Source organism: Cordyceps javanica, chromosome 3, assembly GCF_051103115.1.
Source record: "Cordyceps javanica chromosome 3, complete sequence".
NCBI classification, from domain to species: domain Eukaryota; kingdom Fungi; phylum Ascomycota; class Sordariomycetes; order Hypocreales; family Cordycipitaceae; genus Cordyceps; species Cordyceps javanica.
Window position 1 is genome coordinate 1,698,547 of NC_139297.1, and position 14,451 is coordinate 1,712,997.

The 14,451-nt window shown below is 54.9% G+C and overlaps 6 protein-coding genes across 6 annotated transcripts; 1 reads left to right on the forward strand and 5 right to left on the reverse strand.

The window, feature by feature from the left end:
• Positions 1-386: 386 nt before the first annotated feature.
• Positions 387-1,637, reverse strand: V2A60_004727 (uncharacterized protein; the record flags this gene model as incomplete). Its single annotated transcript, XM_083256041.1, has 1 exon — positions 387-1,637. The coding sequence occupies one exon, from the start codon at positions 1,635-1,637 to the stop codon at positions 387-389; it is 1,251 nt and encodes a 416-aa protein (XP_083112167.1).
• Positions 1,638-2,705: 1,068 nt separating this feature from the next.
• V2A60_004728 (uncharacterized protein) lies at positions 2,706-3,207 on the reverse strand (the record flags this gene model as incomplete). The annotated part of the gene is made up of 3 exons (XM_083256042.1): positions 2,706-2,821; positions 2,910-3,062; positions 3,117-3,207. The coding sequence occupies 3 exons, from the start codon at positions 3,205-3,207 to the stop codon at positions 2,706-2,708; spliced, it is 360 nt and encodes a 119-aa protein (XP_083112168.1).
• A 1,787-nt stretch (positions 3,208-4,994) lies between these two features.
• V2A60_004729 (translation initiation factor eIF 4e-like domain-containing protein) lies at positions 4,995-6,014 on the forward strand (the record flags this gene model as incomplete). Its single annotated transcript, XM_083256043.1, has 2 exons — positions 4,995-5,155; positions 5,288-6,014. The coding sequence occupies 2 exons, from the start codon at positions 4,995-4,997 to the stop codon at positions 6,012-6,014; spliced, it is 888 nt and encodes a 295-aa protein (XP_083112169.1).
• A 603-nt stretch (positions 6,015-6,617) lies between these two features.
• On the reverse strand, positions 6,618-7,445 carry V2A60_004730 (uncharacterized protein; the record flags this gene model as incomplete). The annotated part of the gene is made up of 3 exons (XM_083256044.1): positions 6,618-7,035; positions 7,149-7,369; positions 7,443-7,445. The coding sequence occupies 3 exons, from the start codon at positions 7,443-7,445 to the stop codon at positions 6,618-6,620; spliced, it is 642 nt and encodes a 213-aa protein (XP_083112170.1).
• A 956-nt stretch (positions 7,446-8,401) lies between these two features.
• Positions 8,402-9,863, reverse strand: V2A60_004731 (hydroxyacylglutathione hydrolase; the record flags this gene model as incomplete). The annotated part of the gene is made up of 9 exons (XM_083256045.1): positions 8,402-8,423; positions 8,494-8,603; positions 8,681-8,821; positions 8,877-8,968; positions 9,088-9,301; positions 9,391-9,424; positions 9,493-9,564; positions 9,639-9,726; positions 9,839-9,863. 9 exons carry the CDS (start codon positions 9,861-9,863, stop codon positions 8,402-8,404), a joined length of 798 nt encoding a protein of 265 aa, XP_083112171.1.
• Positions 9,864-10,488: 625 nt separating this feature from the next.
• V2A60_004732 (ribosomal biogenesis LAS1 family protein) lies at positions 10,489-11,885 on the reverse strand (the record flags this gene model as incomplete). Its single annotated transcript, XM_083256046.1, has 2 exons — positions 10,489-11,221; positions 11,584-11,885. 2 exons carry the CDS (start codon positions 11,883-11,885, stop codon positions 10,489-10,491), a joined length of 1,035 nt encoding a protein of 344 aa, XP_083112172.1.
• Between the last annotated feature and the right edge of the window lie 2,566 nt (positions 11,886-14,451).

Sequence of the window (14,451 nt, forward strand, 5' to 3'; positions counted from 1 at the left end):
AAGCAGAAAAACAATATGGCCCAGGGCTCGCCGAGAGAACAGTGTCTGTGCAGGAGCTATACAAACGGCAAAGGGTCAGTCAGCCAAATCAAAGCAATCATTGAAGGAGAGATTTCACTGGCACTCACAGAGCAAAATAACAGGAGGATGCGTACATTACATCTTCTCCCAAATGGAAAACAAAACTCCGGGAAAATGGAGGTAATGCCTCGATCGAAAAGAGAACCAACAAGAAGGAAAGAAAGTGATGCTCTCCTGGATTCGACAAGGATATAATGACGCATGGCGTGAAACGTCGTGCGCTCACTCGTCCAAGTTAGGGAGAGGAAAACGAGCCAAGAAAAGGGATGCAAGAGGGCCGTCAAAGGGAAAACGCGGCCCTGTTCTCAATGACCGATCATGGCCAATATATTCCGCCCGTTCAAGACTCCTCCTTTTGGGCGATAGCGCCTGCGCTTTGCAGCATCCTCGTCGCCCTCCGCAGCGTCGGCCGCGCCGGCCACGCTGTCCCTTTCGCGCCCTCTCTTGGCGAACGGCAAGCGCCTCATGGCAATCGGACTCCCCAGCAAAGACGGCTGCGGCTGCGGCTGCGGCTGCGGCTGCGGCGAGCACGGATACGCGTAAGCCTGCCGCTCGCTCTCCTGTCCCTCCGGGAGCGGGCCCTTGGACTGGCGCGCACGCCGCCGTCGCACGTCGGCGGCAGGGTCGACGGGGCCGGCGGCGGCCGGCGGCAGCGCCCGGCCGCGGAGCCACTGGACGTAGGTGGGCGGCGGCGGCAGGTGGGCGAGGCAGGCGAGCAGCTCCGGGATGTACCAGAGGATGGGGGAGTCGCGCAGGTCGCGGACGCAGACGCGGACGCGCGTCGCAAAGGGACCGGCCTCGGCGGCGGTCGTGCCGCGCTCGGCCAGCTCCCGGGCGTGGGCGCGCTCGCGCCGCTTCTGGTCAAAGGGCTCGCGCTCGCGCTCGTACCGGTCCAGGAGGCGCCGCATCTCGGCGTTGGGCACCAGCACAGGCTCCGTGTATGGCGGGAACTGCTCAGGTTGGCTGTTCTCCTGCTCCTCCTCGTCCTCCTCCTGCTGCTGGCGACGGCGACTGCGGCCGCGCACTTGGCAGGTGGGCTTGCTGCCGCGGCGGCCGCCAAAGAGGCGCGACGTGAACAGGCCGCAGCGGCCGCCGGTGATGGGGGCCGCGACGGCGCCGGACTCGGACTCGAGCTCGGAGCTGCTGCTGCTGCTGCTGCCGCCGCTGCCATCGTCCTCGTCGTCGACGACGAGGGCCGGAAGCGGCGTCTCGAGCCGGCTGTAGCACACGCGGGACACGTCAAAGAGGTGCGGGTGCACGTCGACGACGCACTGCGGCACCCGCGTGAGCGGCCGGCCCTCGGCGTCGCGCAGCACGTAGTCGGGCCGCCCGTGATACGACGTGCACCAGAGGTCGGCGCGCCGGCGCAGCCGCGCCAGCTTCTCCTCGCCGCTGCCGTCGTTGAGGTATTCGAGCACGATGGCGAGGCCCCCGAGGAGCTGGTTCTCCCCTACGCGCCGCCGCGCCGGGTCGGAGGTCCACTGGGCGTCGAGCTGATATCTTTTCAGGACGACCGAGTTACTCGTGTTGGAAGCAGAGGGGTCCGTGTGATTCATCTTGGCAGAGAACCGGTGGTTTTTCCTTCTCCTCTTGTTTTCTTTTTCTTTCAATTTTTCCGAGTTTTTTTTTTTTTTTTTTTTTTTTTGCTAAGATGAAACGGCCGGTTGTCAGGCCGATAGGTAAGAGATACTTTGGGGATGTAGTGAGAAAAGAGGGAAAAAGGAAATGGAGGGAATCTATTCCCGTGGTTCTGCAAGATCGTGTCTTACAAGGCTGATGCCCTGCGTGACGAGCAAGCACTGTGAGCCAGAGCTTCGGAGAAGAAACGCAAAGGGGGACGCAAGAGGGAGGGAGGAGGTCAGAGTGGCGAGATTCCAGTCCCTGTCATCTATTTGAATGTTTTTCTTTCCTGTCAGTCGAGACCGAGCTAACCGTCTTCCACGGGACGGCGTTGCTATTGCGGTGACTCTGAGCTTGTAGCCCCGATACACTTTTCTAGGGCGAAACCAACAAGCTTTTTGGAGCGCGGCGTCACCGTTCTAGAAGGTTGACTATACTTCTCGCTTCTAGACTCGACAGTCTACATCCGCATACTGGTCATGTCGAGACGGCACTCTTCACTCCGCATCTCGAATGCGAGCGTCTGAGCTGGGTTGCCTGCCCACGTCTTCTATCTATAAGCAGCAGCATTTGCCCTTCGGCGCAGATGACGGGGAAAATGACCGCAGAGAAAGAGTGCGCGTACAGAGACAGTAAGTCATGTATCGTGACCCGCAGCTCTGGCTGGCCTAGGGCACGTGTCGGTTGTCGCCGCGATACAAGCCGTCATAGACCAGCTGGTGCCTGTTGGTCGACAGGGCCGGCGTCGGGCGAAGCCGCAGTTAGTGGCACCACCGACGCCAAGCAAGTGAGTTGCTGTGGCACGCTATTTCTTCTTAAGGTTGAGCATTACTCAAATTATATGCATGCATACGATTCCGGCATATTCGTTCGGATGGCGGGAAAAGCGATGGGAGGTTTTTTCCAGCTTTACACTCTACCCCAGCCGCAGTGCCAGCCACCGCGTCGAAAACGAAAGGCTGGCTCGATAAACTTCTTCTTCTCGGCGTCATACATAATCTACACTAAGGTAAAGGGCGCGAGCGAGGCCGCGTGGCCTCATTCCTCTCGACCTTGTCGCCCTGGTGAGAGCCGCAGACGAAGCGGACATCCACGAGCTTGATTGCCAGGGGATCATTGTCTTTGCAAGAATCAGTATGTTTTAAATTCGAGAGTGGTTAAAAATTCAAGGACAGACAAGGCTCTTGATAGGGAATTGCGAAGCTTGCTGTTGGGGGAGATGGCGAGGTCGGCATACTTGGGCACGGCGCTGAGGGCGGGCAGGCAGTTGCACCTGAGGCTGACGTCCTGAACAGGGCCATTGTCCAGCTTGTCAATACCGCAGCGGCCGCAAGTCTGGTCAAAGTTGCCGCTAAATGGCGCTCATCCATTAGTCCTTCGATCATTGCTCATTCTTGTAGGTATTGGATGCGTACGTATCCCGGTCTCGACTCCATAGGGTGGGAATTTTCGGTCTTTATACGAGGCTCCCGGTCTGACTTCTTCGGGAGCGAGGCGAGGCGGCATGTAAAGATTCTCGATCCCTTGGCAGAGAATAAGCGCTAAGCTGTAGAAATCGACGTAAAGAGACTGTTAAGAGCCTGGCGTGGCACATCACTTTCATGCGATTCGCGCAGCTTACTGTTAGTACCATCCATCATTCTCGCCCGAAAGAAGGCCACTACAAACACAAGCGCCTTGAGCGTCCAGGTCAAAGGACAGCAGTTGTTCTCGTTACCAAAAACATGTAAAACTTGGAGTGAATGCATATTATTTTAGTGTTTATGGCCTGTAATACTACGGCTACGGTGCACATGTACGAATCGTCCGTTCTAGGGAGCAAAGCGTGTTAGTCGGTGTAAGCGTGAGGTCGTTGTGGGTGATTGAACTGCGGCTGCGCATCCTGGTAGACGAGATCAGGGCAAGAGGACGATGCTGTGCTGATAGGACTAGCCGGTGACGCTCCCAACTCCGGTCATCTCGGACCTGAGTGATTTTCGGCTTTGCTTCGTTCTATCGTTGGCCGCAAAGGACTCGTCGTCATCACCCCCCAGACAGGTTCTTTACTTTGACGTGTAGCAGACAAGAAATGCTCTAATGTCAGTCTTGGTTCTTGCTCGTTCTCAATTCAGAGGTGACAGCCCCTTTTCTGCGGCGCCAGTTGGCGGCGGCCGGCATCTCTCTGCCCACGATTTATTAGCTGTGCCCAAGCGGAAGCTCGTTTCCATACGGAAAATCAAACAGGCGCCGGATATCATGCGTCGTCTGATGGAGCGGCCGGGACACGCCCGTTCCTCGACGCCACGTTATGCGCAGCCGGACGAATCAAATCACTCAAATCACTTGGTCGTCTCCCCTGGAATACGAAACCGAGTCGTTTAGACAGGAAGGGAGGGACAGGAACAGGGACAGGAGAAGGACAGGGGAAGGAAAGAGGCAGAGGCAGAGACAGAAGCTCAATGGTACTCAGTACGTCTTTGTCCATCTTTGAGACGCCCAAACAGGCGCGCTCGTCGTCGTCACACAACGCCGTAGAGTCGGCGCGTGGGTTGTTTCGGAGGCGAAATGGGGCGGGCCACCCTTTGCGCCTTGCGACAAATGGATGGTTTGGCCTCTTCTTTTTCTTCCCGGCCAATTACTTCCGTGGTGTTGCAATCTCGTCCGCAGGGACATGGCCTGTTTCAAAGACGGAGTGGGTATTGCTTCATCCTTTTTTTGCTGGGTCAAGGTGTTTGGCAAACAGATCCCTGCCAGCGAGGTGCCAAGAGAACCCATCTGTCGCGTGGATAGAAGGGCTGCTCCCAGGTTCCAGGGTCAATGTTTTTCTACTTTTGTTGTTGATTTTGAAGCTTTTTGCTCTTTGTGAACGGAGATTGGTGGCTTTTGTTGGATATGACACTCAATTGCAGGCAATGATGAAGCCGGCAGGTCGACCGATCTGCCCCTCACTCATCCCATCAATCCCCTCTTCCCCCCCCTGGCCCCCTGTAAAGAAGTCCTTCTGTCCTCGCCCCACTTCTGGCGACTGTTCCGTCTGAGGTACGGACACTCCGTACCTTATTAGCACTTTGGCACTCAGCACTTTACCAGCCAGCTCTCCCTAGTAGGTTAGTACTTGGCGTGCTACATCTTCTAGCCGCCAGCCCCTCCTCCGTTATCTATCTTTGTCTTACCACGGCGATACCTAGCTTGGCCGATATCGTTTGCTTTCCATCTCGTCCTTGTTTCTTCTTCTTCCCTTCCTCTTCCCTTGGCTCTGCGCATTCTACATCTTCGCACCAAAGAAGGAAAAAAAAGGCAATTTTCCCTTAAACATGGCCACCCGTCCACAGCTCTTCACCCGCAATCTCGCGGGGGTGTCCCCCAACCCAGAGACCAACTCGCCCGCCGAGCAGCGCGACGACGCCAAGCGCAACTTTCTTAAGACGATGCGCCCGCTTCCGACGCAGCATTATTGGCATGTCTACTTTGATCGGTAGGTACTCATCATACCGTTGTCTCTTGTCTGGAGGACCTCGTGGCCGCTCTCCCTCCCCCAACATGGCCGAGACCCAGACCTAGACCCCAGAAACGGACAATGTCACTGACGGCTTTGCAACTACCAAAGGAGCCAGTCCAGTGACAACAAAACCGCCGACGGCGAATACAACGTCCAGCTCGAAAAGTTTGACATCCAGATCGAGTCGGTTCAGGACTTTTGGCGCTACAGCAATAACACCCCCGTGGACAGGATGAAGATGCGCGAGTCGATATACCTCTTCAAGTCGGGCTTCCGTCCCGTCTGGGAGGACCGGCGCAACATCAACGGCGGCAGCTGGACCTTTCGCGTGCCCCGTGCTCAGGGCCCTGACGTGTGGAGGGCGGTGCAGCTGCTGGCCATTGGCGAGCAGCTCCAAGAAGTGCTGGGCGAGAGTAACGTTTTTCCCCTTCCCGACCCTGTTCCGGTCAGCTACGAAAGCGAACGTGTTGCTGACATGCTACTCATGACAACAGACGATCAGATCTGCGGCGTCGGACTCTCGGTCCGCTTCAAGTACCACCTCATCACCGTCTGGAACCGCGACGCCAGCCAGCAAAAGTCCATTGACGGCATCTTTGCCTGCGTCATCAAGGAGCTCCCCGCGGATCTGCAGGCCCGCTCCGAAAACTACTTTTACAAGAAGCACGCCGACCATGAAGGGTTCAAGGTGCCGCCGGAGCTGCAGGGCCTGGTCGACGCGCACAATCGCAGCTCGCCGGGCAGCGGCGCTGCCGGCTCCGGCTCCCCCGGACTGGCCGCGCCCCCGCTGACGAGCGCAGACGCACCGCAGGTGTCTATCCAGTCGCCGCAATAAACCAAGGACTGGGGCGGGGAGGGGGCCAGATACGGCCCCCGCATGACGTTCCTCGCTTTGGGTGATGATGTACGGGAGGGTTTTCATTTTCGTTTGGGCATATGTGCGCGTCTTGGGCATGTACAAGACAGGATATAAACAAGTACAAGGGATCAACTCCCACGGCGTTTTGTTTTTTCTCATGAATTGCCCTTGTTCATACTTTTGCAGGGTTAGAATATTTTTTACGTTGGGGATACAAGCATAGCTAGCTACTCGTATCAGAATGAGAAAAAAAAAAGCATGCATTCACGACGTCCATGACACAAAATGCCACCGCACAAACACCATATGAGTTGAACCGTGTCAATCTTACCGGTCCTATAGACTAAAACATCGATGCGCTTTTGTACAGCACTCTTCATGCTTAACGGAAAAACAGTCCCAATCAACGCCATGCTCGTCAAAACCTCCATGTATACAAAGCCAAAAGAAGAAAGGAGAAAGAGAAAGGAAAGATCGAAACGCCTAGAAACAGAACTACAACCGTCCGCAGTCATGCCCGCCTGCAATGGTTCCCCTGCCCTCGCCAGCTTCTTCTTCTTCTTCTTGTTCTTCTACTTGTCACCGCCACACGCCCGCCCGGCGCATCACCTCGTCAAACTCGTCCATGTTGACGCCGCGCGCCACGCCGGCGCCGCCGTTGGCCTCGAGGATCATGTCCTTGAGCATCTCGTCGTCGACGCCGTTATTGTCGCCGCTGCCGCTGCCGCCGTCGCCGCCGCCGAGCTTGAGCACCGCCGCCACGCGCCGCAGGTGCGCCAGCGTGATGGGCCCGTCCTGGTGGTTGGTGAAGAGGGCAAAGGCCTCGTCCACCTCGGCGCGGCGCGCGGCCGCCGAGGTGCGCTCCGCGCGGCTGTGGAACTTGAGCGCGGCGATGGCGAAGAAGGGCTCGTAGGTCGCGTAGCCGTCGTCGTCGGGGTCGAGGATCGAGAGGAACTCGCGGAGCTCGGCGGGGGAGGAGGGTGGTACGCCAAGGGCGCTGTTTTTGTATACGTTGGCATGGTAAATCTTTGGAAATTTTGCATCTTTTGTGCGTGCGTGTGTGTATGTAGAAGAGAGAGGGAAGAAAAGAATGCGAAAAACAAAACGTACATGAGCGCAGACTTGACGTCGTCTATCGGCAGCACACCATTCTTCTCCCCGTCCGCAGGCTCCGCAAACAGGCTGTAGGCCTCGCGGATCTCGTTCTCCTCCTGCGCCGACACGTTGTGCTCCTTGGCGAGCTTGGACTGGCGCGGCGCTCCCTTGCCTCCGCCGGCGGCTCCTCTCGCCGCTGCCGATGATGCTGTCGTCGCGGGCTTGCGCTTCGGGGGCTTGCGAGTTTAGGGAAGAATTTAGCATATATGGATGGGTGGGAAGGACTGGGCAGAGGCTGGTTATATTTACCATTTTGTGCACACAGTGCTCTCGGGACCGAGAGGGAATGCGGTTGGCTCAGACCCGACGCGCCTTTTGTTGTCTTCTCCTGAGGCTGTAGCGTGCAAAGAAACTGTAACGGCTTTTGGTGATGCAACTCCGACATCGTTTACCAACTAGTCGCAGCAGTGTGAATAGACAGTGCGAAACTACCACCAGAACAGTGTGTCTCCACCAGAACCAGCCCCCACTGCCAGGCGCTTACAAAAGTTATTTTCCTGTCAACTCTTTTCTGCCTTTTTTTACTTCTTCTCCTGCTGGACCTACAAAAGTGCCAATGTCCTCAAGCGAAACGAAGACGACAAGTTTGAAACGTTGGATTGACGACGATGAATAGTATCTCTCAAGTCTCCGATTGAAAAAGTTTCTCAACTCGCGTCGAACAGGTTTGGGTCATTCCGGATATATTCCTCTTTTTGTTTCTTTTTTTGCGTCGACCACCCGAGTATTATAAACGAAAATTTCCCCAACGTGAAATGCCGCGAATCAATTGCCCGTTCTCTCTCTCGTGACCGATGCCCGAAACGACCACAACACCAGCTTCAAAATTTGCTAGAGCTTGCCGCCTCCTTTTTTTCACCAGGGCGAGCAAGTGTGGACAGTGAAGCAAGAAGAAACCAAAGTGAAGTCTGTTTTTTTCCTTCAAAAAAATATGGCTTGATTCCAACGAGTGGCCCGTGGTATATGTTCTGGCTCGACCAGCTTTGCCTGTCTGTTCTTGGAGACATCTTTTCCTTCCCCATCGCCGTGGTACCTTTGACCCGTCCACGGTCTGGACACATTGCACCGCTTGAACGACCTGCATAATTTCCGTGTATTATTTGTCCCCAATGCCCGGTATGAACCATAGATAATGCTTCGCCAGCATTCTCCATCTAGAAAGAAAAAGAAAAGAAACACATCAATAACCAAACGACTACATGTACTTGCTACATTTTGGGTTCGGGTGGCCTACACATGGGTAGCGTTAGTAATTCTCCTTCCGTCTCTGCGAAGCAAAAGAGCAAGATTTACTTCTCACTTGAAGCTGCTCTTCATCTCGCGCAGCTTTGCCATGACCTCGACAGGGTCTGTCGCGCCAGTAGCCTTTTGCACAATGGGGTCGTCGAGGCGCATAAAGACGTTGTGTTTCTAGCAATTTTGGTCAGTCGCACCAGCCTATGAATAGTCCTCGTGCATCCGCGCGGACAGGTATGCCCGGCACGCACCTTTTCGTCAGCAATGGTAAAGACGCCAGTAGTGACCTTGTTGTTCGCGGCAAAGTCCTGCAGCGCCTTGACTGGGTCGCTCTGCAGGACGGAAATGGAGAACTGGACGTTGGACTTGGTGTACTCGTGGCCGGGCTGGCTCTCTCTCTATTAGCACCTTGTTTGGAGTGAAGCAGGGAACATCAGAATAACTCACGTAGACGACGGTATCGTCTGGCAGACTCGCCAGACGCTTGTTCAGGGCCTCGTGCATCTCGGCGGCATTTCCCTCAAAGAAACGGCCGCATCCTATGTTCCGGGTTCAGTCGCCATGTACACGCGCACACACACACACGGGGAGAGAGAGAGAGAGAGAGAGATACACGCATTGAACGAGGGGCCACGGAACGAAATGGCATGGCACTCACCGCTGATGAAGAGCGTGTCGCCCGTGAAAACGACCTTGCCGGTGCTGTCCTCCATAAAGTAGCAGATGCTATCCTGGGTGTGACACGGCGTGTGGACGGCCCGGACGGAAATGTCGCCAATCTTGAAGACTTCCTCGTGCTTGGGTGTCTGCGTGACGCCCTCGCAGTCCTTGCCGCCGATGATGTTGAGCTTGGGACTGCCGAGATCCTCGAGCTACGCAGCGTGTGAGTGAGACCAAGGCCGCCTTCATGAATGCGCATCGGGGAGAGGGGAAGAGAGAGTTTTGAGACTTGACGGCTTACCAGCTTCTTGTTGCCGCCTGCATGATCCCAGTGGCTGGGTTTCCGTTAGTTGCTTGCAGTTTTTGCGCGTGTCGGCATTGTGTGTGAAGCGTCATATCATACTGGTGAGTGTTGACGATGCTCGTCAGGTGAATCTTGCCAGCGGCGGTGGCCTCCTTTAGAACCGGCGTGACCCTGCCGCGGTCAGTCAGTTCCAGTCTCCTTCCGTTACGCTCCTCGCGTGTTTCACAAATCCCGTTCAGGCGTACTCGGGAGGGTTGGCCGGGTCGATGATGACGGCCTCTTTTGACTTGTCGTCGATGACTAGGTAGGCATAGTTGTTGCCGGTGCCCTCCCCTGCCTCGATGGATGTTCATGTTAGAGCTCTTTGTTCATAGAGGCACTCAAACCCTCATCCATCTACTCTGAAACTCCAGTCCCCCTCGCCCCCCAAATTCACGAAACTTACACATGGGGATAGATTGGATATGCATGGCGCGCGAGACAGCAAGCTACAAACACGTGAATTAGCACATTTGAATGTTTCCTTGGTCAAAATGCGGGGGAGGGGGGTGGTGATGATGAAGGGAGATCGATCTGCGGACGAAAAAGAGGAGCGTACAGCTGCAGAGCAATTCCGAATGTGATGTCGTAGAAAGGGTCGGTACGGTATCAGTCTATTCATGGGATTTTTCCTTTCCTCGTAGGGAACACGTGCGTAAGATTGCTGCTTATTTTCAGAAAAAAAGTGATCAAGAAGCAGCACGTCTGACAAGTTTGTGTGTAGCTAGGCGGGGAGAGAGGGAGAGCTAGCTAGCTAGATGAAGCTCCCGAGGGTCATCCCACATATATGACGTCGATTTGTAAGCATCCATCTAGGGACGACGTGAGGCCGTGCAACCAAAGTCGCCAGGCCATTTTATCATGACAAATAATTAATCGTGTCTCGCTTCCCGATTTCTTGCGGTTGTTAAAACGCATATGGCTTATATGGTGTTGCGCCTGGGTGATGCTAACAGATCAAGCAGTCTACTACGCCATTGGGATGGATAGCTTTAAGCTAAGGGTATCTAAATTGAAAAGCAACAACGCCTTCCGTGCAGCTTGAACGCAGCATGATTATACAACGCCAATTGGCTTCGGCTTCCATTGCCCTCGGTATTTGGACCAGCCAACATCGTCGTCGTCTGATTCTTCCTCCTGCGCACCATCCGCCTGGGCGCCATCTGGCTGTGGCTGTTGCGGAGCGGCTTCGTCTTGCAGGGTCGTTGGCGCCTGCAGTTTCGTCTTTTCCAGGGCGAGCAGCTCTTGCTTGAGCTTCATACATTTTAGGTATACCTGGTTACCGGGGAGCGTTGCCTGCAGGTCCTTGATGGCGGCCATGAGTTTTGCCATGTCCCATCTGCTCAGCTCGCTGGCAATCATCTTTTGCCTGCGCTGCTCGTGCTCCTCGCGCAAGTACCGGAGTACCGCCTCTCTACAGGAATCCTGCGGCGCAGGGGTCTCGTCGTTGCCTTTGTCGAGCTGCTTCCAGTAATAGTCCCAGATCCAGTCCAGGGCCATGTGCGCAGCCGGGCGCAATTTGGCGAGGGACGGCAGCTGTTCATGGGTGGCCTGATGACGCAGCTCGACAAAGGTGGCTGGCAGGCCTATTACTTTGGCGATGGAATACATGCTTTGCTTGCGCAACTTGTCCTGATGGCCGTCGAGGAGGCCTGTGACAAACCTGCGAGAGGGGGCGGGAACAGATCCCGTACAAGTTAGCTTGATCCGGAGGTCTACGGCAAGTTTTGGTTTCCAGCGTTGCGTCTGGCTCATGGTATCCGATTCAGGCCACGACGGCGACTCGGCCCTGGCCCCAGCGTCGTATTAGTGTCAATGCCGGGTTTTGCAGACGCGGCAGTTGGCCGAGGTGGTGATGATTTAGGTTTCTCTTGAAAGATTTCCAATGACTCTATGTCTGCTTTTCGGGATTCCCCAAGGTTCCATCGGTGGTGCAGGCCATTCGATGTTGATCGACTGAAAAGAAATAGAGGAGATTCTTCTTTTCGCGGTTGGAGTCCACGCACTGAAGGGCGCGCGCCAAGAGCAGGGCCAATGGCATGATACCGCAAAGCTCTGCAAGCTAGGGACAGGCGAAACCGGCAACGGGCAAGGAAACAGAGAGGAAGGAGAGGAAGAAGAAGCAAAAGAAGAGCAGAGGCCAGAACTCACCGACTAAACGCCGCTGAATAAGCCGCGCGAACCGCATAGGTGGAAGAGCCGGCGCTTTGGGTGGCGGCGACGTCGTCGCTGAGGACGGCGGCGAAGAGCAGGGCGGTCGACTCCACCATGTGCGGGCAGCCGCCTCGCTGCATCCACATGGAGATGCGGGCAACGGCGAGGTTCTGGAGGGCACGACGGGCATCATCGTCGTGGTGAAGTTGTCGTTGGCCTTGTCTGCCGGCGTAGAGCTGGTCGCGGACGAGGAGCAGCTCATGGCGGTCACGCCAGGGAGTAAAGATGTACTGGACCATCGGTCCTGTGCGATTGCTCGGTTTTTTTCTCTTCTTGCTGTTTGTGTGCTCGTGTTAAGTATCTTGCATGTGTGTGTGTGTGTGTGTGTGTGTGCGTGCGTGTGTGTGTGGCAGTCCAGCAGGTCTGCATGCGCTACTACTTTGCTATTGTTTGGCGAAACATGGCGTTTGGACAGAATTGGACGGAGTAGGAAGGGGGTGGATTTTCGTTGGACTGATGAAGGAGAGGAGACGGAAAAAAAAGACGAATTATGGCGAGGCGGTCCGGAGAGGGGGAAGGTGGAAGGTTTCGGTGGCTGACCGCAGGCGGCGAGCAGGTGTTGCGATTAGTCCCCTAGTAAGTAATCTGTAGGCCTCGTTTATTTATTTTGATTGTTCGATTCTTAAAGTGGTTGATGTGAGGGTGGAGGGATGGGTACAAGAGAGGAGCTGTACGAGGGAAGAAGAAGAAAAGGTCTACGACACAGTCCAGTGTTGCATGTTGAATGCCGGAAAGCAAAAAAAAAAAAAAAAGAAAAAAGAAAGAAAGAAAGAAAGAAAAAAGAGGCATTTGATGGCTCGTGGTAAAGTGGCTGGGGCGTACCGTGGCGCGGCTCTCCCTCCACCGACTGCCTATTTGGGTAGTCGGGGCGCATGGGCTATCTGTTGCGGCAGTTGTCGGCTTGCAGCTGGGCTTTTCTTTTCCACGCGTCCCTACTTACCTTAGTTGTGTGCTTACTTTTCAAACTCTCCGTGTTGGGTGGTTTTGCTTGATGAATGTACCTAGCGGGTGGCTGCATCACTTTCTAGCGCGCCTGCAACTCGTCAATAGCGCCCCCTTTCTAGGACCTCTCTCTTCTAGGGCAGGCAGGCAGGCAGGCGTTCCGCGATATGCCGAGCACGGCTTGCCCGGACGGATCAATAAATTAATACCAATACTCTTCATGGCTACCTATATTAACTAACGAATGTCATTGTGTCAGATACATACTGGTAGTAGTAGAGTAATAAGTAGCCGTACTGTCCCAACATTTTCCCTGGTCCCAGGTAGTGGAGTCGTGCAGTTTCATGCCATCTCGCCCGTTGCACCTTGTGCTGCATCAAGATGATGATGGATGATGCCCTTTTTGCCACCCTGCATCTCTCCCTACGCATATGCACTCATATGCAACAGTGTTGGCGGTGTAATTGGTAAAGCTTTCGTCTTGTCATCCATCCGTCCGCTGGTTCCATCTCACAGATCAGCCCAGTTTGGACCGCATACTGGTACTTACTCCGTACTGCCCACCGAAAGGCGCATCATGACCACGACATAACGAACTAGCCAAGTTAGCTAACAAGGGTCTTTCCCTTCCCAAGGCACACAACCCAAAAAATAAAGAAAAAAACTGCAACGACCAAACCACTTGATAGTTGCCTGCAGGTCAAAAGTGCGACGCTGCGGCGGCACGTGCTACGGACCACCGATTCTGATGCCTCACAAAAGCACCTTGACGCGCATATGGACTATTACCTAGCCTAGGCGGCCAGTTTGTCGCTCCCTTCACTGATCAGCCCATATATGGGTAAGAACGCAGTAGCACGGGAAAACAGTGACACGCATCCGCCGCCACCGCCACACTGCCTGCTCGGCAAATTGTCACTACTTGGAATACTTGACTTCTTTGCTCGAGAGGGAGGACACGGGGTGTCTCCACGAGCGAGTAATTCCAGCTGTGAATCCTCTCCCGCCACCGTCTCTTTCCCCTTTTTGCCCCGACCAAGCCCGGGTTGTCGCTGTCTTATTCTACTGATAATAGTCAGCAGTCTTGGGTAAGTGCTGATAGTCGCGACAAGGGGACCGGGAGATGAAGGGAAGAAGAGAGCTCCAAGGTTGCTTTTGCCGAGGGACCAGCCTCAAAGCCCCCTTCCCCCTCCCTTTCCCCCGTCGCCCCCCCGGGGACGACGCCCCCGACGTCAAAAACCCATGTGCGAAAACATTCAAACTGCTAGGCCCCAATTGAGCCGTTCGAATCTACCAGTAGCTTTCCCTCTCGCCCCATCTCTTGCTGGCCCCCCTCAGGTGAGGCGAACGGGCCATTACGGATAGCTACAGCCTACAGCCTCCCAGGCAACCAGGCACTTGGACTTTTGGGGGTGTCGCGTATGGGTTTACCCAGCAAGTCCCCAGTCATAGGAGAAGACGAATAAGAAAAGAAAGAAAAAGTAGAAAAAGAAAAAGTAAGAGAAAAGAAGACCCTTTCCTAATAAATCAGAGCTGCTGCGACTTGAGAATCATGACCCCCCAAAAAAAATTCAAGGGCTCTCGGCCAATCTATGACGTGGGGATGCTGAAAAAGTAAGCCAAGAGGACCCTACCTCATCTTGCCCAGGAGACCATGACGAAGACGACGACGACAATGTCGACGTTGTTGTTTCTTGTTCAATGCATTACTCGCGGGCAGCGCAAGCAAAAAAATGGAATGCCAATGTGTGCCTCTATCCATCCATCCATCATCCATCCATCCATCCACCCCCCATTCGACGCCCGCTCTTTCTCACCATGTAAGTACAGAGTATAACCAGTTTTTCGCCATGAAAGTAAGTA